Source organism: Grampus griseus, assembly GCF_964374135.1.
Source record: "Grampus griseus genome assembly, chromosome: 10".
Lineage (NCBI taxonomy): Eukaryota > Metazoa > Chordata > Mammalia > Artiodactyla > Delphinidae > Grampus > Grampus griseus.
The window spans coordinates 100291971-100318698 of NC_139004.1; the positions used below are offsets into that span (position 1 = coordinate 100291971).

General features: G+C 49.5%; 1 protein-coding gene across 2 annotated transcripts in view; it reads right to left on the minus strand.

The window, feature by feature from the left end:
• Positions 1-1684: 1684 nt before the first annotated feature.
• FGD5 (FYVE, RhoGEF and PH domain containing 5) overlaps positions 1685-26728 on the minus strand; it is a 115833-nt gene continuing 90789 nt past the window's right edge. Inside the window, exons 11-21 of one of the 2 annotated variants that reach the window (XM_082662777.1) lie at positions 23252-23323; positions 21664-21732; positions 17827-17910; positions 16232-16311; positions 13900-13999; positions 13446-13583; positions 12296-12425; positions 11420-11550; positions 8753-8881; positions 3720-3874; positions 1685-2877 (exon numbers count right to left, since the gene is read on the minus strand). In XM_082662777.1, coding sequence (XP_082518903.1) covers positions 2841-2877; positions 3720-3874; positions 8753-8881; positions 11420-11550; positions 12296-12425; positions 13446-13583; positions 13900-13999; positions 16232-16311; positions 17827-17910; positions 21664-21732; positions 23252-23323 — 1125 coding nt within the window. In that variant the 3' untranslated portion in view covers positions 1685-2840. The remainder of the gene's footprint in view (positions 2878-3719; positions 3875-8752; positions 8882-11419; positions 11551-12295; positions 12426-13445; positions 13584-13899; positions 14000-16231; positions 16312-17826; positions 17911-21663; positions 21733-23251; positions 23324-26728) is intronic. The other variant, XM_082662778.1, reaches the window with a different exon arrangement.

Consider the following 26728-nt stretch of genomic DNA (forward strand, 5'->3'; position numbering starts at 1 on the left):
AAGAGAAGCCACCCAATGAGAAGCCCACGCACCGCAACGAAGAGTAGCCCCCGTTCACCACAACTAGAGAAAAGCCCGCGCACAACAGCAAAGACCCAATGCAGCCAAAAATAAAAATATTTTTTTTAAAAAAGGAAAAAAAAAGAAAGAAACTCGGGTTCCATCAGCTCCTACCACTCCCACCCCAGGTGGCCTCAGTCCCCACGTAGAGCCTCAGTGTTCAGTGATGCCATTTATACTGTCAATCAAACGAGAGGCTGAACTAGATGGGAAAGGGACTCTGACCTGGTTCTGGGGCTACAGCAGGGCCGTCAGGGTCGGTGCACACCAGCACACCACCTGGGCATCAGCCCCTCACGCCTCACCTGCCCAGGCTGCATCCAAAAGAGAACGAGTGGTCAGGGAATCTATCAGCCTCAGCAGAACAACTCAGAGTATATTTCTGACATGTATTAATAGAAGACTTATTAGGATCCAGGAGCTCAATCAGTGTCCCGGGTCACTACCATGTTCCAGTGTGCTCTGCGTTAGTGACAACGAACAGAGTTCTTCCTGCTTATGAGTCCAGACTGGAGAGACACATCCAGTCTCAGGAAAGCTGTGAAACCACCAGAGTGTAAAGTAAGTGCTACCTGCTTTCCAGTGTCACAGCCTTCGGTCCACTTCTACAAACGCCCGGTGTGCGCTGTGTCCCCTGATCTCTTTGGGAAGCTGGAAGGGTCTCCGGGTGACAGGTGAAGGCACCGGGGCTCAGGGCTCCTGGAGTGTGTTCTGGTTTCTAAGCCACAGCACAGCTTCCTCTCTAGAAACACAGCCTCTGCTGGGGATGTGCCCAGGGGCTTCCCTGTGCCTGGGGAGAGCAGGTATCGTGGGGCCTTGGGCAACTACTCCTCCAGCCTCTGGGCCCGAGTTACTCTGGGCTCACCCAGTGGACAGACGGTGACATGAACATGTAAGACGAGCTGGCCAGAGAGAAGGGCAGGGGAGGGACAATGAACCAAATCAACCAGTAGAAATCGGATGAAATGAGTCCACGCAGAACCATGGGGAGGCCAGGTGAAAACAAGGCCCAGGTAACCAGGCAGATCCTCACCCAGTCACACGCGAGCTGTGCAGGACCTCTGTGGCTACTTCTTTGACACAACCCAACCAGTATGTTTTAGCTACAACCCAGGTGTTTTTCTCAGGGTTAACTATTCACTGAGAATAAAAGCCCTATCACATCTTCTTTACGGAGTATCAGAAGTAGGATGTTATACAGTAAAAGAGGCCTTCCAGATGACTTCCAGACATAATTCTACCCGGAGCTCAGAAACTGACAATGGGCAGTGGCACGGGCAGGTTGGAGAAGCGCCCACTTCCTTGTGCTGAAGTCTTGTTGTGCTTTCTAAAGGCTCAAAGGGTCTAGAAGGCCCATTTCAATATGTCTGATGATGAAAATGAAAGTCCTCAAAAATTAATAAGAAGGCCTCTCTAATCACTTACTTTGAATCATTAATTAAATGTTTGACCAAACATTTTAAAAGAACTGCAAACTAGAAAAAAAAATTCCCCTAAAAATATTTAATGTAAATAACTCCTGGAGATGGTGCTTTTTACAAAATGTTTGTCAGCAAATGCCTTTTTCAGGGGACAGGGCAGCAGGAAGATGGGGACAGGACATCAGAAAGTGTGATGATGGTTTTTTATTTCGATGAGAGTAACAAGGAGTCCCCCCACCACTCTGCTTTATGTAAAAACACGTCCAGCATCGTGAGCAGCAGTCATCAGCGGGGAGGTGACTGAGCCCCAGGCGCCCAGAGAGGATCTTCAAGCCACTATTTCTGTGCTCCCTCACTGTGTCCAGAGCCACTGGCCAAGACCACGAATTCACCTTCTGATTGCATCTTGTTTTCTCTCCTTTTGTCTCTTTCAAGGCTTCAGGAATACAGCAGAAGGATCACCGTGTCGAAAACAAGAAGAGTTCTCACAAGCGTAACGACGTCAGCTTGTGCGGGGTAAACTCAGGAAGGCACACAATAAATTAAAGCAGACCTCTGTCTCTTCGGAGGGTCTGCAGTGACCTCTGGGGGCGGGGGCCGGATCTGCCAGCAGCGGAGTTTCCCGCACTACTCTGGTGTTGGGACTGCCGTGGGGAGGAAGGAATATCTCCTTTCGGAAGCCCTGTCGGTCTGCAGGTCGAGTGGGCGGGCGGGCACTTGGAGGAGAGAGTCCTCCCCTTGTGCTCCAGTGCCACGTGGCCCTGCACCCTCCGTGGTAAGGGAGACCCTCCTGGTGTCGCCTCCTTGCGCCACAGCCAGTACTGGTGGCAGATTAGTCCACAGGACTCCATCTACCATTTACTTAAGTAAATCCCTTGGAAAAAATAAAACTGGAGGTTGTTGCTCAGTAAAACAATAAAGTGCTTTTGATGAGAGTAGCTGTTATTTGCTGGTTGTTTCTCATTTCACCTGAGGCACTGACATCAACAACGTGAAAGGTCATCATGTTTACCAGGAGTAAAAATTGTAAAAGCTTGTTTCTACTAAAAAGCTTGCATTTCTAAAATGTACTTCTCTATTGGTTTCCACGTCTTCATGTTACTAAATTTTAACTCACTACTGGAAAAGAAAATAGTTTATGCCTGGGGCGGGGGTGGAAAACACGAAGACAGAAAAGGTCCATAAATATCCCTTAAGGGTTCCACTTGTGAAGGTGTGAGAGAGGGGTTACAGCAAACAAGGTCAGCCCCCATGCTGAATCGAGATGTGTGCCCAGATGAGTGGAGACACAGATTGGCTTCTGGAAGGGTCCACGCATCAACCTAAGAGTGTACTCTGAGTCCACGTGCTTGATAACTGCTATAACACACTCGCATCTTCCATGGCTTCGATCCACCTGCAACACAGAAGAGAGGGGACACTTGGTGTTGAGGCTCTGCCTGGAACCCTGGTCACGGAACCCATGAATGATGAGACTACGTTATTATTAGCCTGAAGTCAGCAACCGTGTCCTACTATATTTGTTTCCCTAGCATTTAGCAAAACGCCTAGAGTACAGTGCAAAGGTTGCTGAATCAATGCACACCTGTGTGAATGAGTTATAATACAGGCAGACCTCATTTTATTGTGCTTTGCTTTACTGTGCTCAGAGATACTGCATTTTCTATAAATGAAGGTTTGTGGAAACCCTATGTCCAGCAAGTCTAGCAGCACCATTTTTCCAACAGTATTTGCTCAGTCTGTGTCTCTGTATCATATTTTGGCAGTTCTCACAATATTCCAAACTTTTCCATTGTTACTGTATTTGTTATGGTGACCTGTGACCAGTGATCTTTGATGTCACTATTAGAAAAACATCATGACTTGTTAAAGGCTCGGATGATGGTTAGCATATTTTAGCAGTAAAGTTTTTTCAAATCAAGGTATGTACATTTTTTTTAGATGTAATGCTATTGCAGAGGTAGCAGACTACAGTATAAACATAACTTTTTACGCACTGGCCAACCAAAAAGTTTGTGACTCGCTTTGCTTCAACATTCGCTTCACTGTGGTGGTCTGGAACCGAACCCGCAATATGTCTGAGGTCTGCCTGTGAATTTAAATCTGCTGTTCTGCTGTGGCCCGAGGGGACTTGAAAGGACAGGATGGATGGAGAAGAACAGAAGCCAAAGCCCAGGGCGACAGCTCGTTCCCTTCTGAGAGACAGGCAAGGAAACGCACGACTAGTTATTTTGGTACCTCTGAGCCGAATTGGTATCCTCTGCTTTGAAGCTATAAAATACGGTTTTCTTGTGGTAAAGGTGAAAAATAGGTCCTACTTCGCTGCTGCCCTCCTCCTTTTCTGGCGCAATGGTGAAACCTAGGAGGGGCATGCTCTCCAAGGCCACTGTGTCCTGCAGGGAGGCAAAGGGAAAACTGATGTTAAACACGGCAAGATACCCAGTCAGCAGCTTAGCAATCACTGATGCTTCCAATGTAACATGCACGACGAGCCCCTCTGTGTGGGGCATCTCTGGCAACGGTGCAATTATCACACACATACTCTTCACTCCCACTTCCCCGCCAGCACCAGTCACGAGGAGGAAAAGAAACTTAACATTTTGTGACAGCATTTAGGGTCCAGGCACATTCACTTTCATATTATCTTGTTTAATCTTTGTACCAATCATAGAAGGTGTCACCCCCATTCTAAGAAGAAACTGAGGCTCAAGGAAGGTAAATAACTCCCCAAGATCACCCAGCGAGTAAGGGGCAGAGCCAGTGTTTGGACTCGAGACCACTTTCTAAAACCCCACATTCTTTCCACTGACTCGATTTATCAGTGACTCAGATTTCTAGTGTTACCCTCGTTAACGTATTCTGTACTCATCCCCCCAGGTCCTCTTTCACAGCGCTTCAATATGGAGCACTCAGGGTGTCCGTGCTATAGAGCTGCTTACAATTTAGTGAGATGTACCCAGAGAACACAGATGAATCTTAAAATCACAGTGCTTAGTGGAAAAAGAAAGAGCTTTTTATATATAAAGATATTTTTATACACACATATTTATGTAAAAATACATGTTCATAAAGAATACAACTTTATAAAATCACATATAAACAAAGATATATAATTAGTTAAGCACATTAGAATGATTGTGGGAGGAGGGGGGAGTAGAGTTTGTGTCTAAAAGGGAATCAATTTTCAAAGACTGCTAGATCAGTGCTCCTTTGGCAGCACATATACTAAAATTGAAACGATACAGAGATTAGCATGGCCCCCGAGCCAGGATGACATGCAAATTTGTGAAGCGTTCCATATTTTTATTATACAGCAGAAACTAACACACCATTGTAAAGCAATTATACTCCAATAAAGATGTTTAAGAAAAAAAAGACTGCTAGATCAGAAAAAACTTTTGACAAAATTCAACATCCATTCATGATAAAAACTCATAGCAAACTAGGAATAGAAGGGAACTTCCTTAATCTGACCAAGGGCATCTATAAAATACCTACCAGTAACATCATACTTAAGAGCGAAATAGTGAATCCTTTTCTCTTAAGATTGAGACAAAGCAAGAGGATGCTCACCCTTACCAATTAAATTCAAAATTGTACTGAAACCTCTAAAAAGAACAAAGTTGGAGGACTTACATGACCTGACTTAAGGCTTACTATATAAAGTTATAGTAATAAGACAGACAGTATGGTATTGGCATAAGGTTTGGTAAATATATCAGTAAAACAGAATAGGGAGCCCAGAAATAGACCCACACTTCGTCATTTAATATTTAATAAAGACACCAAAATAATCCAGTAAGAAAAGGAAAGTCTTTTCAACAAATGGTGCTGGAACAACTGGATATCCACAGGGGAAAAATTGAGCCTTGGCCCGTATCTCACACCATACACAAAAATTAATTTGAGATAGACCTAAATGTAAAAGCTAAAACATTAAAGTTTTCAAAAGAAAATATGGGGAAAACAACTTTGTGACTTACAGTAGTCGGAAGTTTCTTAGGACATGAAAGCAACAGCCAAAAAAGAAAACATTAATTGACCTCATTAAAGTTATAAACTTCTGTTCACCAAAAGATTGATTGATTCATTCATTTAAAAAAATGAACAGACAAGCCACAGACTGGGAAAGAATATTCACAAAGCATCTATCTGATAAAAGACTGGTAGCCAAGGTACAGAAAGAATTCCTGTAACTCAATAACAAACAATCTACTCTAAAAAATGGGCAAGAGATCCGAACAGACACTTCTCAAAGAAAAAAATATATATAGCCAACAGACACACGAAAAATATCATTAGTCACTAGGGAAATCTAAATTAAAACCACATTAAGATACTACCACACCCTCACCAGAATGGCTAAATTAAAGACTGACAATACCAAGTGCTGACAAACACATGGAACAACCAGAACTCCCAAATTTACCTACACTGTTGCAGGGACTGTTAAATGCTACACCATTCTGGAAAAATGTCTGCTAATTTCTTAGAAGCCAAATATATACCCTTCTGTGATCCAGAAATTCCAATCCTAGGTATTCACCCAAGGTGAAATAAAAACTATTTTCACACAAAAACCTGTATGCAAAAGTTTAAATTGGCTTTATGCATAACCGCCTCAAATTGGAAACAACTCAAATGTCCTTCAACTGGTGAATGGACAAACTGGTATATTCACAAAACGGAGTACTACTCAGTCATAAAAGAAATGACCTACTACTGAATGCAACAACATGAATGAATCTCAAAAACATGCTGAGTGGAAAAAGTCACACATGATTCCATCTGTATGAAGATCTAAAAGAGATAACTAATATGCGGTAAGAAAAAAATCAAAACAGTGTGTTGCCTCTGGGGATAGGGGTGAGGTGGGGATTTACAGGGATATTCATTAGTCAAGACTCAACAGATAGTATCCTTAAGATTTGTGTACTTCATTATATATAAGTTGTACCTCAAAAGAAAAAAAAGATACAGAAATATTGAACTCTTAGGAGGAAGTATACTTGAAAAGCATCAAAAAGTAAGACGGATGAGAGATGAATAGATATTTGTTCAAGGAAGTATAATAAAATGTTAATTGTATAATCTAGTTGATGGTTATAAGACCGTTCACTGTAAAATTCCTTCAACATTTCTTTATGTTTGAAATTTTTTAAACATAATAATAAATATATTAACTAAATAATAAAATATTGGAAAAAATTTAAAAGATTCCTATGTATTTCTGATAGTCACTCTCTCCCAGGACTGTTACTGACAGCAAGTTACATCTGGTTTGGGTTACCTCAGGGTACATGACGGGGCTCATGGTAGTGTAGACAGTGAAAACTGGCTATCCATTTTATCAAATTTTTTTCTTTGATGGAATTTGAAAGCTTGGTCCTGTCATTGGTTTAGGCTTAGTGAGAAACTGTACAAGTTCCTCTCTCTGAAGAAGTGGCTTTGGAAGCATACTTAAATCCGTCTTTTAAAATTAACCCACACTCTCACTTCCATGACAACTGTTGCTCGGGACCCGGGGCCTCTGGGTTTTCCATTCTCAAACAGGATCCACTCTCTTTGGTGGTTGGTTAATTATCACTAGCCTTTGTTCATCTGTCTAAGCCAGTATTTCTTCCCCAAGTGTGTTTTCCATGAGATGCTCTGTGAGGAAGGGCCTGCTGTCAGGCCACCTTGGGACTCTCCACATCCTGGGGACCCACAACACGCCGTTGTTCGTTAGAGACTCAAAAGCACTACTGTGAGGAAGTCCCACAAACTGTCTACTCAGGGTTCTCTCAGAACCCAGTTCTCAGAGGGCCCCTGCGAGTGTCCTGTGGAATGCCTCCTTAGGAAGATGCCGCTCTGGGTTGCAGCACACTTCAGATTGTTCCAGAAAGATCCACATTCTCCTCAGCACGGAGAGTCCCATCTGTGGACCCATAAGCGAAAGGCCCCCTCAGGGGAGGGCTTGCCTCACACAGTGCCCGAGTCACTCAGGCCCACAGTGGGTCCCCTCTGTGTGTCTGCGTCCCTCCTGGCCTCTGGGATCCCTGAAGATGGGGCTGACTGCAGCCGGCGCAGCTGCAGGCCCCTCATGAGGGAAGCTTTATGCCAGGAAGAAGGCAGTGCCTTCTGCCCGGATGCCAGCATCTGCGGTCAGGGGAGAAGGGCCAGCCCTGTGCTGATGTGCACATCCTTGTGGGTAAAGCACCTACCCTGTGCAGCTGGGCAGAATGCATTTAAGTCCCATTTTCAAAGCGGATTTTGCCTGTGGAAACCATCAGATGGTGGGGCCTGGACACAGAAATCTTTCACATTATCCCACAGGTTCAGCCTGGGCCAGGACCAGAGCGCCCCCTGCTGTACAGCCAAGCTCACACCTATCTACTCCAGAAGCAGGCTTGACCAAGGCCCTCTCTCTGATATTTTAGTAGACGTAAATGTAAGATGTTCCATGATATATATATATATATATATATATATATATATATATATATATATATATACACACATATATATATACACATATATATATACACACACATAAACTTGAGTTTTACTTAGCAGAAGAGTTACCACGAGGCAATATAGTTCCCTGACAAATGCACAGACAAAAAGTAAAGAAGTGGGACTTCCCTGGTGGTCCAGTGGTTAAGAATCTGCCTTCCAATGCAGGGGATGCGGGTTCGATCCCTGGTTGGGGAACTAAGATCCCACATGCCATGGGGCAACTAAGCCCGCGCGCCACAACTACTGAGCCCACGCGCCTCAATTACAGAGCCCAAGCACTCTGGAGCCCATGCGCCACAACTAGAGAGAAGCCCATGTGCTGCAATGAAGATCCAGCATGCCGCAACTAAGACCTGATGCAACCTTAAATAAATAAGTAAGTAAGTATGGTAGCTTCCTCCAAGCTGCTGAATTTTGTCTCAAACAACTGAAGCGGAGAACACAAAGGCGCTCTCTTTTAGGGAGTGCCAGCTTGTCCTGGATGCTGGGGCTGTGATACCCAAATGCTATGCTGCACAGGCTTGCCTGCTGTACCGCCTTAGCCCCACAAAGAAGCAGTAAATTACTCAGATTGGAAATGAATGCATGGCTGCATATCCACATGGCGTCCCTCAGTAAACACCTGACCGACGTGGGAACTGACGTGGGAACCAGATGCTAGACTCACACCGCCCTCTGGTGAGGCACAGTGCACACCCCACATAGACAGTCTGAGGCACAAGCTTAACCCACGGGCCCTCACGGGAGAGGAGAGAAAGCAGGAACCACACTACCTCACTGGCCATGTAGGTGTAGAGCACTTTGCCTTTGATGACAAACCAGAGCTTCTTCCAGTGCCTCTTCCCTTTCTTACAACGGCTGAGATAACCGCTGATGGCGGAGCCCTCTCCGGAGGCGGCCACCTGGCAGACGGAAGCAGGGCGGTCAGGGCACCAGGTAGTAGACACGGTTTACACAGAGCCAAAATGACACTGCGAACCTGCTGGCAGGGTGTTTATACTGCTTTGGAATCTGAGACTTGGATGATCTCGGGATCCACCCAGCACCTCAAAGGCAGCAAAACGGTACCATATCTGAGAGACAGGATTTACTGACAGGATTTGCGGATCCTAGACACTGGAATCAAAAACTGCCTGCAGGAGTGCTGCCCCCTGGTGGAGATTCAGATTCCTGGTTCCCTGCCCTCAACCCCCAAGCCCCCAAATTACAAAACTGCAGATATTTGGGGGAAAGTTTCTTCCTTCTAAAATTGATTCTTATACTTTTCAGCTTATTTCTTTCTTATATTTAAGAGGGGATCCCTTTTGTACTGTTTATCTGAAAGGTTTTATGACCTCCTGCCTAATGAGTTTGTTAACTCCTCTAAGTAGTAGTAGTAGTGGTTGTGGTCTGTTGAACAGGCTTCATAATGGGGGCTAAGAACACAGGCTTGGAGTAGGACCAATCTAGGGCTCCAGCACAGGCTCTACCAGCTACTAGAAGGGTAATGTCAGGCCACTTACGTCCTCAAAGTCTCAGTGTCCTTACTAGTAAAACTGGAATTAAGTGACATAAGACGGGTACCTGTCAGGTACAGTGCCTGACCCACAGTAAGTGCTCCATAAATATTCACCCTACTATGAGAGCAATAAAGCCAGGTTTTGAAATCATTTCATCTTTCTCATTTTACAGGTGGGGAAACTGAGGCCCAGAGGAATGGAGGGATCTACCAAAGGTCAAATCCTGACTTAGTTGAAGAGAGGGTAAGAACTCAGATCTCTCAGCAAATGCTCTGAAGGTCAGCTAACTTCAGTGTAGGGAGAGGAAGCTACAACCAGCCGGGTGTTTTGAGAAGTACCAGGAAAGGAACCTGCCCCTCTCCGGGTCCTAGGACTTCTAACACCAGACTCGACTTCTCTCCCCACACTTGACCTGCTGGAGCAGCTCCAGAGTGAGAAAGGCAGAATGTACAGAACACATCAGGGAAACCGACTCTGCGGTCTCCCTCCCTGACAGATGCTCCAGAGGCAGCATTCCTGCAGACCTTCCCATGGGAAGCAGATCTCACTGCTAAGGTGGAGCTCCTGGGGGAAGAGGAGAGGGCGGAGAGGGACGGGCGCCCATTTCTTCTGGGGCTGCTGCAGAGCCCACGGTGTAGTCTTTGCTGAATAACAAAAAGGTTGTCACTTTGGGCAAAAACTGCCAACCTGGCTGGGGCAGATCCACACAGCACCAGGATCACAGTGCCCGGATACCCAAAGAGTGAGAACGGTTCTCGAACTCTGCACCCACAGAACACTCAGGTTCTATGAGCTCAGCTCATGCAGACACCACAGTGTGAGTGAGAGGGTGATCTTTTCTCAATTTGTGGAAAGGGACTAGTTAAATAAATGATGAGACAGCCACACAATGCAAGAAGTGTGAGATTTATGTGTATGAACTACTGTGAAATAATAATACTGAAGATAAATTAACTGGAAGAAATGTACAGAGGACCCAGTATATCATCTTTTGGGTAAAAAAAAGGACCTATGATCGTCTATCTTTATTATGTATATGCACAAAAATTTCTGGAAGGGTCCATAAGAAACTTGATGGTGGTTACCTTTGAGGGGTGGGACTGAAGGAGTCTGGGGAGGGAGAGAAACTCACTTTTTATCATATAGTCTTCTGTGTTGTGAAAAAATTTTTATCGCCTATGTGTTATTTACAAGATTTTTAAAATGCAAAAGGAATTAAGTTAATGGACAGAACTGTACTCATTTAAAATTTGCATCCCCAACACTTTTTTATTACCACCTGCTACTCAATAATGAATATTAATGAAAAAACTTGGAAACAGCTGATCACTCTTCTTTTGACAGCATGTATATTCATGGCACACATTTGTTTGTGGTTGTGATTAGAATACAGACATGTAATCTGGTCCTGTTTCCAGAATGGAATTTAGTTTAGCTAATTCTGAGGTTTCCTGCAAAGAGCCCCACGACCCTTAGGAGGCTCACCACCTGAGCCCGTGTGGGACCCCCAGGGTGAGAGAATGGTGCAAAGCTCGGGGGCGGGGGGAGGGGGCAGGGAAGGGCTGACGTGGGAGACCTGAGCCAGGACAAACAGCTTTAGACCCAAGTGCCCGGGTGATCTGTGCAGTAACCCTGGGGACTAGGTCTAGGCTGCGGGGACAGGTGCAGAGAAGGATGGGAGAGATGTCTCCTAGCACCACCTACAACCACTTGGGCTCCTGTCCTCTGTAACCAACAGGTGTCTTCTCGGTCACCCAGGAGACGGGCCTGTGCTTCAGGGCTGCCTTTGTTAGCGTGAGTCAGGACACCTCCCATTAGGGATCCTCTTTGTCCTGAAGAGCCTGGTCCGGCTTGGGTGGGGGGTCCGTCCCTGTCCACTGAGAAGGACCGAGAAACGTCTCAATCCCCAGCCTCCCATGCAGGTAGCCCCACCTGCCTCACCTCGGTCAGTGCCGAAGGGACTTTTTTCTGCTTCTTGAAGGCTGAGGGGTTGATGCTCTGGAAGACGGATGAGAAGGCGCTACTCGAGAAGCGGGTGGAGGACAGGGGGAAGCTCATGCTCACGGGCCGCCCTACATCAAGACAAGCGCCGGAAAGGGAGGTGAGAGTCCACGCGGATGGGCACAGAAGCCACGTGTCTGTGAAATCTGGGCTCCCGTCCCTCCCAAGATGGGACCCAGCCTCACTGGGGCGGTTCAGCGTGACTAGGAAGACGGGCACAGCCCCCTCTGCTAACACAAAGGCGGGGCTGGGGGCAGGCCTTCCCTGAGTGCTGGCTAGCCCCTCTTCTCCAAGTCTCCATGAGGCTGGGCTGTCCTCTCCGATGGCCTCAGGTGGCCCTGGGGGGTGGGGGAGGGGGAGTCTGGTTTTAGGCCCAGGATCCACCTGCTTTCCTTCCAGCTGACCCTGCTCTGCCGAAGCCTGTCCCCTGAGCAAGGGCTCTCACAGGCCAGCTCAGCTGCCTCGGGCTCCTTTACTGGAGGACCCTCAGCCCCTCCGCGACCATGATGCCTCTGCTCTCCATCTCGTCATCCTTATTGCAAAAAGGCCCCACGGAACACAGGCCTGCAGAGAGGGCCGCTACGCAGAGCAGACGTGAGCGCCGGCCAACCGTCCTCGCCACAGACGCGTGGACCCAGCGTTTCCCAAACTTAGCTGTCCATGGAACCCTTCCCCTGGGTGCACCTATGCACTTTCTACAGAACCAACGTTTGCGGAAATGGTTTCCTCCTTGAGGGCTGCTTTTGTTCAGAGCCTCCCCAGGAAGGTGGTTGGGAGAAGCCACGTGGGGAAGAAAGGGAGGGTGGTCCCCGGTACCTCTCATCAGGCCTGGGATGTCCCCGCCCCTCTTCTTCAGCTCCCCGTAGCAGCCGTCACACACCTTGGCCATGCGGTCCTTGAGGTACTTCAGAGGGTACTTGTTCCTTGAGCAGTTCCGGCAGACGATCTGGTGGGGTGATGCATGTCAGAGGGTCTCACCCTCCCAGCACGCACACAGCGACGCGTCCGCGCCCCCTGCCCACTCGCTCCCACCTCCTCCAGGGCCCCGTGCTCTGAGCACAGTAATTATGTTTCTGTGCAGGTGCTTATCTGTTTTTCTTTTCTAAAAATTTCTAAAATACATAACATTATTTTAGTTTCAGGTGTACAATGTAATGATTCAATATACATATATACAGTGGGCCCTCCATGTCTGTGGCTTCCATATCCCTGGATTCAACCAACTGTGGATCAAAAACATTAGAAATATTCCAGAAAATTTCAAAAGCAAAATGTGAATTTGCCGTGTGCTGGCCACTGTTTACACGGAATTCATGCTATGTTTATAACTATTCACATAGCATTTACACCGTATTAGGCGTTATAAGCGATCTAGAGGTGATTTAAAGTATACGGGAGGATGTGCGTAGGTTATATGCAGCTACTACACCATTTTACATAAGGGGCTTGAGCATCCTCGGATTTTGGTAGCCACGGGGATCCTAGGATCCTAGAACCAACCCCCTGTGGATATCAAGGGAGACTGTACGATGAAATGCTCACCACAATGTCCAGCTAGCATCCATCTACCACATACAGTTACAATTTTCTTTTCTTGCATGAGAACTTTTAAGATCTACTCTCTTAGCAAGTTTCAAACATACACTACACTTTTGCTAACTATCATCACCATGCTGTAAGCTGATCTGTTTTTCTGATGAGCCCGTGCCCTTAACCGTGACAGGATGCTTTTCATCCCAGGAAAACCACCACATCCGCTACGACTTCCTTTTGAGAGCTTGCTGGTGTAGTGGGATGGGCCTGGGATCTGGAGTCCTGGTGGGAGGGTATCAGTAAAAGGGGAATTAACTTCACAGGGTTGGTGTGAACATGCCCCACTCTGGGCCCGACACGCAGCAGCTGCTGGACGCCCCCCGGTCCCCACCCAACGCCGCCGCCACGCCCATGGCCCCCGACGGGGACTCACCTTGCCGCAGGCGTGACAGTGGTGGCGCCTCAGGGTGAGGGAGAAGTCACAGCCACAGTTCATGCACATCATCACGTGTGTGACAGGCACTAGGGTCGGGGGCCTCTCCCCCAGGCTGACCCCCAGCCTCTCCCGTATCTGGAACAGCGGAATCGGACAAGCAGTGGGGTCAGGAGACCAACTGGATGGACACCCCCCTACCCCGTACGGGGTGTGCACGTGTGTGGGCGGGGTGGACTCCTCTTCTACAGGCTCCCCTGCAACCCCCAGGGAGCTGACATCAGTTACAAACGGAGCCGTAGGTGCCAGGCTCTGGGCTGCACAGTGATTATCCTGAGCCGGACACGGGGAGGACCCAGGGCCCTGATGGAAGGAGATGCGAGGCCTCGTGGGTGTGCAGGGGCCCCAGGGAAACCCAGGTCTGTGAGACGGGTGCCCCAGAAACCCCGCTCACCTCCACGCTATGCTGGAAGGCAGCCAGAGCCTGGGCCTTGGAGTCCTCAGGGAGGGCTCTGCTCAGACAGCTGTGCCACTCGTCCCTCTCTGCACAGGAGCTGTGGGCATGAGCTGGAGTGAGCGAGGGGTGCACGAGGGCTCTGCCTTCTGCCCTCTGGGGGTGGACCACGCCCTGGTGGCCCCGCCCCTCCCCCACACCAGAGCCTCTCTCCCCCACGCCTGAAACCCCACTGGCCAGCCCAGCCACCTGCCAGACGGGCCAAGGCTTGCACCGCGGCACCTCTGCTTCCGAGCAGGCGGCCCCAAATGTTACTTGTATTCGGGCTCTGCCCGTAACAAGGGAACATCCAACACTGCTCCTCTAACTCCCAGGGCTGTTGTAGGGACCAAATGACACGTGTGGTGTGGAGGACTCTGTCGAGGACACAGCACCGTGCAAAAGCAAGGGGTCCCACACTTTAGGGGGGCAGGCTGGCAGGGGGATGAGGGCCAGGTACCACTGCGAGGGTGGGTGGATAAATGCTGGCAACGGTCACCGTCCCACTCTCTCCATCTTCCTCCTCAGTTTCCCACACAACTTCCCACTCACTCATCCAAAACGAAGACTTCCCATCCCTGCTCCGAGCCTGGCGGGGTCTCCTGAGTGGTGAGAGCCACACCTGGCCTGAGCTGCCCCAGAGCAGCTTCAGAGTGGAAATTCTCACAGAGCCCCCTAGATGTCATTCCCACCCCGTACTAAGTGTGTGGACTCAAACTAGAAGAAGGGACCGGTTTGGCCTGGAAGGGAGGGTGGTGGGCAGCCAGATGCCACATCCCTAAAAGGAGATGCATGAGTCCCCTGGAAGCTTCAGCATGAAGTATCTGGGGCTAGCAGGAAGGTGACTGGCCTGACAGTGACAGTGGCTCCTTGAGGCCACTGGCCAAAGGGCAGTGCCTCTGCCTAGGAGAGACAGGCAGCCCCACCTGAAGCGCTAAGCGTGGCTTGTCACTACCCTCACTTCACGGTTGGGCAAAATGAAACCACACCCTGGGCCTCCTCATGCCCCTGATTTTACCTAGAGATAAGGAGAGGAGAGGCCATGGAAACCCACCCAGGCATCACCTCCTCCAGGAAGCCTTCCCTCACTTCCCCAGATGGAGGGGTCACTCCTTAGAATTTCCAAGGCTACTTTTTCCCCCTCAGGCAGTAGACAGTAGTGGAGAAGTGCTCTGGCTCACACAGTCCTGCGTTTGAACACCAGTTCTGCCTCACATGGATGTGGAACCCCTCTCTAGGCCTCAACTCCCTGCACATGGGAGGAGCTGCAGGCCCCACCTCCGAGGGTGGTGCTGAGGATCCGAGGAAGCGCCTGACACCTGGCAGGTGCCCAGTGTATGTCACCTTTGTCATCACTACTATTACAGCAGTTATGCTCTGCTAGGTCATAACTTTCCAACCTGTAAAGTGGGCTCTTCTGAGCAAACCAAGGCTTAGACAGTTTGTATCCTCAGCACAGGACTGGGCACTGAGGACGGGAAAGCGCATCTATGACAGAGCGTGTGCGTCAGGCCGGAAGTCCCATCCCACACCCAGAACCACGCCCACAAAGGGACCTGCTGCCGCCCGGGTCACACGCTGGCTGGGAGGGAAGACACTCCTACCTGGGGAACTCTGTACCCCTACTCTGCCCAGAGAGGCCCCTGGCAGGAGCCCCCGCTCCCTGGTTTCTGAGCCCCTCCTCCGCACCCTGGCTTGACCTGGCATTGCCCCGAAAGAGGGAGGGGGGAGCCCTTTCTCTGCCAGAAGCCAGCGAGGAGGGGTCCCCGGGGCAGAGCTCGAGGGCCTAAAGAAAACAGCCATCTCTGATAGAAAGGCCTTACCCCCAAACAGGGAAAGTAAAATGATGAATGCTCACTCCTTATTTTTCTCTTGCTCTCCAGACCTGGAAGCCTAAACGCAGACCATTTTGTAAACTAAGGTGCACTACGCACTTTCCATTGGCTGTAACTTTTCTTACTGCTGCAAAGACCCAATAATCCTTAGGGTTTTACAACGATGAGATATTTTTATATTTAAGCAACGGGCTCTGGAAACCCCCGAGATTCTATGTAAAGTTTTATGTGTATGCTCATTTTTTTTTCTGGGGAGAGAAGCCATAGTTTTACCAGATTCTCCAAGAGGTCTGTGATCCCCAAAAGGACAAGAAATAATGAAAAGACAAAAGTCCTTTACCCAAAAGGATACCGAAATAAAAATGACAACACTTCCAGCACCTGTTATTCCAAATGTTCCCACCAGCAAAATCCTGCCCCTTCTGCCCCAGACCGTCCCTCCTCTCCCCTCCTCCTACCTTGCAGACAGGGTCAGGCAGGACTCGGAAGTCTCGATCTTCAGGGCATAGGGCACTTTCTCCATCACAGGGCGGCTGACCTGGAAACCAACAGCGGCCCCTCAGGATGGGGGCAGGAGGGGTTCTGCCACTGCCCCACTCTGAGCCTGAGTTTCCTCATTGTAAAGGGCAAACCTTTCTTATGTGGAAGATGGAGGGGTGTGTGTTTGTGTGTGTGTGTGTTTGTGTGTGTTTGTGTGTGTGTGTGCACAGGCGTGCGGTGAGGGCTCGGCTGCCGACTCCAACTCTGTGGCCACCAGCCCACACCCAGGAAGGCTACGGGCATCCCTCTTACAACCCATCGTTCTGGACAAGTACCTGTCCAATGGCCACCCTCCCTCACGGCCTCCATCACAGACTCCTGAGCAGAAGCTTTGGTTCAAAAAGGGAAGCCGCCTCCCAGCTGAACGAGGTGCTTCCCTTCCCCTTCTCCAGGTTAGGAGCCTCAGGAGCGGGAAAGCCCCTGCAGGGCCCCTACAGATGTTCCCTCCCGTCCCTCCGCCCTCCCAAATGACAACCCACACCCAATTCCCCCACTTGAGTGCTCGCCCCTCTGACCCTGTCCCCACGCTGGGCTGGAATTAACTTCCTAAAACTTCCTGCTCATTGAGAATCCCCTTCAGCTCCCAACCAGCCCCGTATTCGGGACCCAAGTTACAGCAAGTGAGGTCACAGCTGTGTCACTTTCTCTTCTCTCCAAGCTCACCCATGAGAATGTCCAGCTGGGCTGGCATCTCTCTCACATTTAAGAAATACCTGCCACTTGAATAGGTATTTGCACTCCCATGTACATTATTCACAGCAGCCAAAAGGTGAGGGCAACCCAAGTGTCCATGGATGGATGATGGGTACACAAAGTGTGGTCTACACATACGACGGAGTATTGTTCAGCTTTAAAAAGGAAGGAGATTCTGACACTTGCTACCACATGGATGAGCCTTTAGGACATTATGCTCAGTGAAGTAGGCCAGTCACAAAAGGACAAACATCGCATATGATTCCACTTATATGAGGTCCCCAGAGTAGCTAAATTCACAGAGACAAGAGAGTAGAATGGTGGCTCCCAGCGCCTAGGGGAGGGGGATGGGGAATTAGTGTTTAATGGGGACAGAGCTTCACACTGGAAAGATGAAAAGAGTTCTGGGGTGGATGGTGGCAGTGGCAGTACAACAACGTGAATGTACTTGATGCTGTCAAATTGTACACTTAAAAATGGTTAATTTATATTATGCATATTTTACCACAATTAAAAAAAAACACCTGCTTGTTTCCTCCCTCCAAGCCTTTCCTTATGCATTTCCCTCCTCCTAGGACCCCCTCCTTCTCTCCCTTCCCTATTTGTCCAAATATTATCCACTCTAAGGGACTCAGCTCCCCCACCCAGGAGGCCTCCCTCAGCCTCACTTTCCCTGGACTACCTACAACAGAATCCTGCTGTAACTCACAACCCAGGCTCCCTCACCTCCGCTGGTCTGTGAGCTCCACAAGCAGGGCTGTGTCTCTGCCTCCCCTGGGGTCCCCCCGCCCACCCCAGGGCACCCACCCCAGGTATCTACCTTCATGCTGGCCACCGCCAATGCGTTCTTCAGCCGGTACTTCCCATCCTTCTGGGGATACGTGTATAGGAGCACATCACTCATCTGGGGAGAGGGGAACCCCATCAGACATGTCTTGGCCCCAGAAGGCTGTGCTGGGTGTGTCCTGGAGCATCACTGAGCAGAGGCATCTTGCATTCCCCGTGACCCACACAGGAGAGCAAAACCACTCTGGAGTGAAACAGGACACCCTTCCCCACAATTCCACTCTGACATAGACACCCAGGAGGAACAAATGCAGATGCCCACAAAAAGTCAGGTATGGGGGGTTTCCCTGGTGGAGCAGTGGTTGGGGGTCCGCCTGCCAATGCAGCGGACATGGGTAAGTGCTCCGGTCTGGGAGGATCCCACACGCCGCAGAGCGGCTGGGTCCGTGGGCTGTGGCCACTGAGCCTGCACGTCCGGAGCCTGTGCTCCACAGCGGGAGAGGCCGCAGCGGTGAGAGGACCGCGTACCACCAAAAAAAAAAAAAAAAAAAGTCAGGTATGGGAATGTTCCTAGAGGCTTATTCATAACAGCCCCAAAAGCAAACAACCCAAACGTCCATCAACAGGTGACTAGACACAGAAACTGTGATTCATCCACACCTCACAGCCACACAGTAACCACAGAGCAGACAGATACATGCCTGATGACAGGGTTCAACCTCCAACACATGCCAGGGAAAGAAGCCAGACTCTGGAGTACATGCTGCTTCATAACATTTATATGAAGCTCCAGAGCAGGCAAAACTAATCTATACTGATGGAAACAAGGCCAGTGGTTGCCGGGGGTGGGGGTGGGGGAAGGTGCCTGACAAGGGGCACAGGGCAACTTTCTGGGGGCTGGATATGTTCTGTACCTTGACCCAGGTGGTGGTCACACGATGATATACAATTGTCAACACATACTAACACGTACACTTAAAATTGATGCATTTAACTCTATATAAATTAAGCCTCAGGGACTTCCCTGGTGGTCCAGTGGTAAAGAATCCACCTTCCAATGCAGGGGACACAGGTTCAACTCCTGTTCGGGGAACTAAGATCCCACATGCCGTGGGGCAACTAAGCCCGTGCGCCACAACTACTGAGCCCACGCGCCTCAACTAGAGAGAAGCCCGCACAACTAGAGAGAAGCCCACGCGCCGCAATGGAAGATCACGCATGCCGCAACAAAGATTCCACGTGTCGCAACTAAGACTCAACACAGCCAAAAATAAAAATAAATAAATATTTAAAATTAATTAATTAAGCCTCTACCAAGCAAAGTGAAGGAAGGAAGGGAGGGAAGGGGGAAGCTCCTTGGGGACAGGGAGCTGGTGTGTTCTATTCACTGCCGTACCTCCAGCAGTGCAGTAGGTGCTCAATTAATATTTGTTGAATGAACAACTGAAGCTTCCTGCCCTGAAGAAGGGCAGAGATGAAGAAACATAAGGAAAGTCACTTCTCCTCCGGAGAGAGTGCTTCTGTTTGGCTAAAAGTTTACAGCTTGAAGAGCCGATGTCACGCTCTGGGTGGGGCTGTGGGCCGTCAGTCCTGACCCTGCTCTGCAGCAGCTCTGTGAATTTGGACAAGCTGTTGCCCTCTCTGAGCCTCAGCCTCCTCACCTGCCAAGCGGAGGACATCCCTACCCCCACATCACTACAAACATTGAGAGTGGTCCCCAGTGAGCCCCTATGCGTGGGAGCCAAGGCAGACTAGGGGTGTCCTGAGGATAGAACAGGACAAGGCATCTCGGGGTCTGAAATGGAGCAAGAACTCAGGATTTACACTCCTCTCCCTGCAGACAGAGTCTGCTGAGGGGACAGAATGGGTGAGTTTTCCTGCCACCAGCTCTCCTGGCGCTTCTGGCCCGGGTGGTACGGGAGACCCGGCCTGGGCACTGAGCTGCTGTGTGACCTCAGGCAAACCCTTCCTCTCTCTGGGCCTCACTGTCTAAACAGAGTTGGAATAGACCAGGGTTGGCAATTTTTTCGTAAAAGGCCAGATAGTAAATATTTCAGTTTTTGTGGGCCAGATGGTCTCTGTCGCAACTGCTCAACTCAGCTGCTACAGCCTAAAAGCAGCCACCGACAATCATAAAAGAATGCGTGAGGCTGCGTTCCAATAGAGCTTTCTGAACAAAACAGGCAGCAGGCCGACCCCTGGGTCAGAGGAACCTTCAAAGCCCCTTCTGGCTCTGTTCTTCTAACACTGACAAGAACTACTGGGCATTCCACATGCACTCCTGGGCAGGCCAGGTGCTGGGCTAAGCCCCCGGAATGATCTCAATTCATCCCCCAGCAATTCCCTCAGGCAGGTGCTGTTATTATCATCCCCATTTCACAGAAGGAGAAACCGAGGCACAGACTGGCTAGACAACCTCCCAGGATCACAAAGCTCATCAGCGGCAGAGCCAGGGTCATGAGTAAATGAGGGTGCCTCCAAGTGTGTGCAGGGTAGTGTGTTGGTGGTGGTCACACCCCGCCCACCATGGGGAACCCTCCTGTGTCACTACCACAGCAGTTCCAGCCTCCCTGCGGCTGCCCCTGGAGCCCCTGTTGCCATGGCAACGCCACGAGCACCCAGGGCTCTATGAGTGGTCCAGGACCACGCTGCCTGCCTTGCACTGCAGCACCAGTCAGCCAAAGGGAGGGGTTCTCACGGGAGGTGACAGGTGGCTGCGAGGAGGGAACAGAGGGAGAAGAGCCTCTAAGCTCAGCGCCCCTTGTGCTCTATGAGGAGTGGAGTGACCCACTGAGGTCGGGCTGGGGCCTTGGGACACGTGCCACAGAGGCTCCCCAAACCCTGATGGGCAGCCGCAGACGTGCCGCTTCGGTCAGGCTCAGGATTCCCCTGCTCAGGACCATGAGCCCTCTCTGGAATTCAGTCCCCAAGTGGCAGAGGGTCTATCTGAGGCCTGGTGTAGACCCAGCTCGTGAGTGGAAGACCCCATCTGCAGCCAATGACTCCACGAGACTCACAGAGGTCCTCCAGACACACCACGCTCCTCCCGCCTCTACGTTTGCCCATGCTGTTCCCACTCCTCCAATGCCCTTTCTTTGTCGGCCTGTTCCTACAAACTGACTCAGAGCCTCTCTCCTTTTACTCTGCACACAATTGTAACAAAGTGTAAGGAGACTGTTAGGGCAGCCACAACTGACAGTAACAAGAGATGACAGCTAACGGCGAAGGAGCAGAGAGAAAAATTACATCCAGCAGAGAGAAGAACTTAAAAGGCAAAACTACTTGCGGGGCGGGGCGGGGGGGCATGGGCTGGGTCTCAGGACTGGGGCAAAGAGCTGCTTGTAGCTCAGTAGCCACTGAGGTTGATGTTACTATACCCCAGGCCTGGACACTCCCTGGTGTTCCAGACTGTGGCGGTAAATCATCAAAAATGTTACGTATATCCCATCCTGTGCACAGTGGAGAAAGGGCTGGGCTCGGGTCAGAACCCTGGTTCCCTTCTGGACCTCTGCCACCAACCTGCAGGGAGATCCGGCCAAGTCAACCCTCCTTTCTGGATCTCAGTTTTCTCGCTTGTTAGATAAGGCAGTTGAACAGCTATTCCCGGTTTAAGAACTTCTTGGTTTTAGGATGGGCACCTGGGTAATTAAATTTTGGCAACATTCCCCTCAAAATCGTTCAAGTAATACATTAGGGATGGATTGTAAAGCCCTCAGCTTTCTGGAAAGCTCGGCTATTCAGAATGATCCGCACCCTAAGGATTAGGCTCTGGTCTAGTCTCCCCTTTGCTTGCAGCTGTCCTTGAGTACTGCCCCAGAACACTTTACAGAACGTGACAGTCCTGGGGCCTGGATGGGGGCCAGGTACTTACCAGAAACAGGTGTCGGGGGCGTCTGTTTTTCCCTGTTACTTTCATCAGTGTCCCTTCTTTCAGAAACTCCTGTGGGGAGAGAAGCAGACCTCCGTGGTCAGGCTGACACCCCCCTATGTCCTGGAGAAGGGTGGGGGGAGGCCCTTTAGTGGGAAACAAATTACAGCACCTCCCAGAGTACCAGAGAGCAACTCGTGGGAGAATTCCCAGCTTAGGAGACGTGCCCCGTGTTTGGTGGAGCAGCTCTGCGGACAGGCACCTGGCCTTTCAGGAGCATCCACCTTGAATTACACCAACCCCAGACACCGTTCCGGCCATAGAGTGGTCCAGACAATGACTCGCTTGCTGGTTCGCTACCACAAGGGGTCCAATTGGAACAGAGCCTTTGAAAGTTTGCTAAAATGGCTGAAGACCTGTGAACAGTTGCTACAGCCCCCTCAATTCTGGAGGATACAAATAGATGTTTAATAAATATTCACTAAACTGATGACTCGGGCCAAAACATTAGGTGTGACTTTACACCTAAGTGCAATCTCTCATTCTTTGTTCCTTGTCCTTCATGGACTGGAACAGGTAATAAACATATTTTTGACTATTCTTGAGCTGAGTTTTTTTTTTTTTTGCAGTACGTGGGCCTCTCACTGTTGTGGCCTCTCCCGTTGCAGAGCACAGGCTCCGGACGCCCAGGCTCAGCAGCCATGGCTCACAGGCCCAGCCGCTCCGCGGCATGTGGGATCTTCCCGGACTGGGGCATGAACCCGCGTCCCCTGCATCGGCAGGCGGACTCTCAACCGCTGCGCCACCAGGGAAGCCCTTGAGCTGAGTTTTATGTTTTCCATTTGGAAGCTTAAAGTGGATAAATTTGTCTCTTAAAAAATGTTATTTCTAAATTTATTTATTTATTTTTATCTGCACTGGGTCCTCTCTGCTGTACACAGGCTTTCTCTAGTTGCGGCGAGCGGGGGCTGCTCTTTGTTGTGGTGCATAAGCTTCTCACTGCGGTGGCTTTTGTTGTTGCAGAGCATGGGCTCTAGGTGCACGGGCTTCAGTAGTTGCAGCACACAGGCTCAGTAGTTGTGGCTTGTGGGCTCTAGAGCGCAGGCTCAGTAGTTGTGGCACACGGGCTTAGTTGCTCCGTGGCACGTGACATCTTCCCAGACCCGGGTTTGAACCCGTGTCCCCTGCATTGGCAGGCAGATTCTTAACCACTGCGCCACCAGGGGAATCCCCAAAAATGTTACTTTTAAAATGCTTTGTTGGGGTTCCTGAGAGATGGTTTCCCTGATTTCCCAGCAACTGGACTAAACTAAGAATACTGGTGTCTCTTTTTCTCAGAGGAACACGGAACCCAAATGGCACTGTTTCTTTAAAGGCCCTGAAAGCGGAAAAGCCCAGGGGAGGCAGCTGGGGGTCCTGGGGAGCCCAGCAGAGCCCTTGCCCTCCCCCCACCCTCCTGGCTGAAAGGCACCTGCAGCCAGGCCTGCCTGGGGCCAGCCCAGCTGAACAATGGGGCTTATCAAGGCCTCGCCTGCCTGCCGGGCTGCCCCTTGCCCTTGCCCTTGCCCTTGGCAGCAGTGGTGGCACTCACCCTTCCTGGCTGGAGGAGATCCCCTTGGCCCCGAACGCTGTGCTCAATGTGGACCAGCTTCTGTAGGTTTTCCTGCGGGCGGGAGCAGGGCGAGGGGGAGATGGTCAGGACGCCTCATCTCCTCTGTAAGGACTGGCATTGTTTCCACTTCAAAGAAGGAAATGCAGCCCAGAAGGGACTTGCTTCCAATCTGACCTCCTGTCGGTGGCAGGACCAGGAGTTGAGCCTGGGTCTGCAGGATGCCACCTGTGTGGACTGCCTACAAGCAGGCTAGTCTCTCTGGGCCTGGGGTCTGACACTGCCATCTTTCTGCAGGCCGTGGAGATGGTCACGTGGCCTCACTGTGCCGTCCGATACCTGTTTGTCTCCCGGCCTCTGCTCCTACTCTAGCCTGTGTCCCCTGTAACGCCTGGAGCATCCGGACCTCAATAACCCAGAGGTGACAGATGTCCAAGGCCGGACTGGCTCTGTGGGCTTGTGTCCTTTGTGGGGGTGGGGGGCGGGCAGGGCCTGAGAGAGAATAACGAAAAAACCGTAGCACCTGTGGAGGAAATGCTCTGTACTCCCTCAAGACAAACAAGTGTGCCGGGAGCTCCCTGTCGGTCCCTCACTGGGAATCCACAATACGTAAGGTGACATGCCCCCAGGCCTATGCACACCATCCCGTAAAATGAGAAATGACAAGCACCTAACCCATGGGGCACATGCCCCTTAACCTTTTGCAGGGTTGTTTCTAAAGCCAATGAACAAGGTGAAAATTGTGTGTAGAGAAACTGTCTTGAATTTCAGGCCTTGACACTGTCCCCAGTTTAGGGCATAAAATCCTACCCATTAGAAATGTATATAAGTTGTTCCACTTCCGCTTATCATGTAGGAGCTGCAAGGAAACCATGCCCCCAACCTAACAGGGAGAAAAAGCCATATCATCTGCAAAAGCATAACTCTTCTTATGCCTATGGGAGAGGTGGGGTCTCAAGGCCACTGGGTGAACTGAGTCCCAAAGACGGACCACAGCCCCACCATGGAAACACAAGAGGAACGAGCTATTCTGCCTTTGGCAACACATGGGGGAGGAGGTGGCCGGCATAAAAAAGGTGAGAAGAAAGCAGCTAAAATGTTGATAGATTCTTAAAGGTCAGGTGTGGACTGGTGGGACAACTCAGAATAACAGGGAGCCCCAGACACAAGGCGCATCTGCAGTCACTTGCAAGCTCTTTTCCAGGAGTTTCTGCCAGATACTTATAAGGAAGACTGGGGCCAGAGAGAACCCCCTCTTGGTGGTGAAGGCAAGCAGGCTACCACTGGGGGCTGGAATAAAACCCTGCCCACTTCCACAGGCCCCTCTCTGGTACAAAACCCTTCAGTCACTGGGGGAGGTGGGGCAACCCTCCCACTCCCAGAGCCCAGGCAAAGAGCTGCCCACTGCTTCTGGGGAAAGGGCAGAAGCAAAAGACATCTGTTCCAAGAAGAGGTGGGTAACCTCTCAGGCCCAGGATTGTGCACCAACACAAAGCAGAAACCTGTCAAAGACCCGCCACAGACACACAGCAGAGTTTTGCCACCATGCAGAGGAGGGGCAGGAATGCTGAGAGAGCCTGGCTCACAGGCCCTACTTAAGACTGAGGCTTGTCCAGGAGAGCTGTGACCTATGAGCCTAGCACGGAGTAACAGGAAACAGTGGTCTACCCCTGAGAAGGGGAAGGGGCAAGAACAAGGAGATCTCCAAAGATGGAGCAGGAACATGAGAAAAACTCTCCAGCACCTCAGGCCCAACACACAGCATCAGGTAACAGCAGCCCCCTTCTGGAGGAGCGTGAAGTCTGTGGGGCTCTGAAGGCGAGGATGGTGACAACAAAACCTAAACCCAGCTCAACTACTGACTGGATGGATGCAACTCCCACCCCCGACATGAATGGCATGAGTAAACAAGAAGCACGTCCACTTCCGGGGGTAGACACTACCCCCAGTCTCGACAGTTCTTCTACACATAATGTCTGGTATTTGATTAAACATTACGGCAAACACAAAAAACAAGAACAAACCCCAACTCATTTTCAAGAGGTAAAGCATTCAAGAAAACCAGAATGTGAGGTGACACAGATGTTGGAGCCATCAGACAGGGACATTAGAATGACGATGATTCATATGTTAAAGGAGCTAGTGGAAAAGGTAGACAGCATGCATGAACAGACGGAAATGTGAAAAATAAGAAATGTGGTATCAGAAATGAAGAATTCCTTTGACAGGCTTAACAGCAAACTGAACACAGCTGAGGAAAGAATGAATGAACTTGGAGATAGGTAAGTTGAGATTCACCAAACTGAAACACAAAGAGAAAATAGAGTGTGGGGGTGGGGAGGAAGAACAGGGCATCCAAGAGAATTTTCCAAAATTAATGAACAACAACAAACCACAGGTCCAGGAAGTTTAAGAATCACAACAGGATAAATGCCACACCCCTCCAAAACACACATACTTAGATATCATAGTCAAACTTCTGAAAGTCAAATGTAAAGGGAAGATCTTGAAGGCAGCTAGTAAAAAAGGGACACTTTACATAAAGAGGATAAATATAAACATTGCAGCAGATTTCTTATCAGAAACTAGGCAGGCCATAAGACAGTGGCATGGCATCTTTGAAGTATTGAAAGAAAATATTGGTCAACCCATATTTCTATACTCAGGAAAAATATTTTTCAAGAAGGAAGGTAAACTGATCAATTAAATAAATGGATGTTGGAATGGCAGGAGCCAGGTTTCTCCCTGTTGGAGTGGAAATTTACAGATAAGCCAGGGAAGGAGGCTGGAATGATCCATTTGGTAAGAATCAGAGTTGAAGACATCAGTAAGAACTCATATCTAGCTTAATACAGGTGGTTATATATAGAAATAGCTATAAATATGAGTATATACACAGGTTGGTATATACACATTTATTACTTTGCTCTATAGCTAAGAGAATCTAGAAGAAATGATACCCCAATAGCAATGAGCAAACCTGGTGCCCAGATCTTGGTTTCTAATACCATTAACCAATTAAAGGAACCAAGCCTCCTTGGAGAAATAGCTGATTCTAGGACTGGGGCAGGAAATATACAACATGATCCTGGACCATCCAGTAGTGCCAGAAAGTAAGGAAGTGCTCAAAAAATAAATAAACAAAATAAAAATCCCCACCCAAACCCACATCAATGGGGGTATATGAAAGAGGCACAGGAACCAACTGGCCAGGTTCTCAATGGCCAAAGATGGAACAATTTGAGAAATAAAATAAAGTAGATGGGATTAGAACTCAAACATAAAATAAATATACGTGAATTCTTACTGATATAAATAATTTATTTAGAATTAGTGAATACATTAATAAATGAGAGAGAAGAGACAAATCTCCCTTGCAGAAGAATTCCAAATAATTTAGGTAGATACTCTGCTTTCAAGGAGAGGGAGCATTATTCCTCACTCCTTAAATGTGGGCTG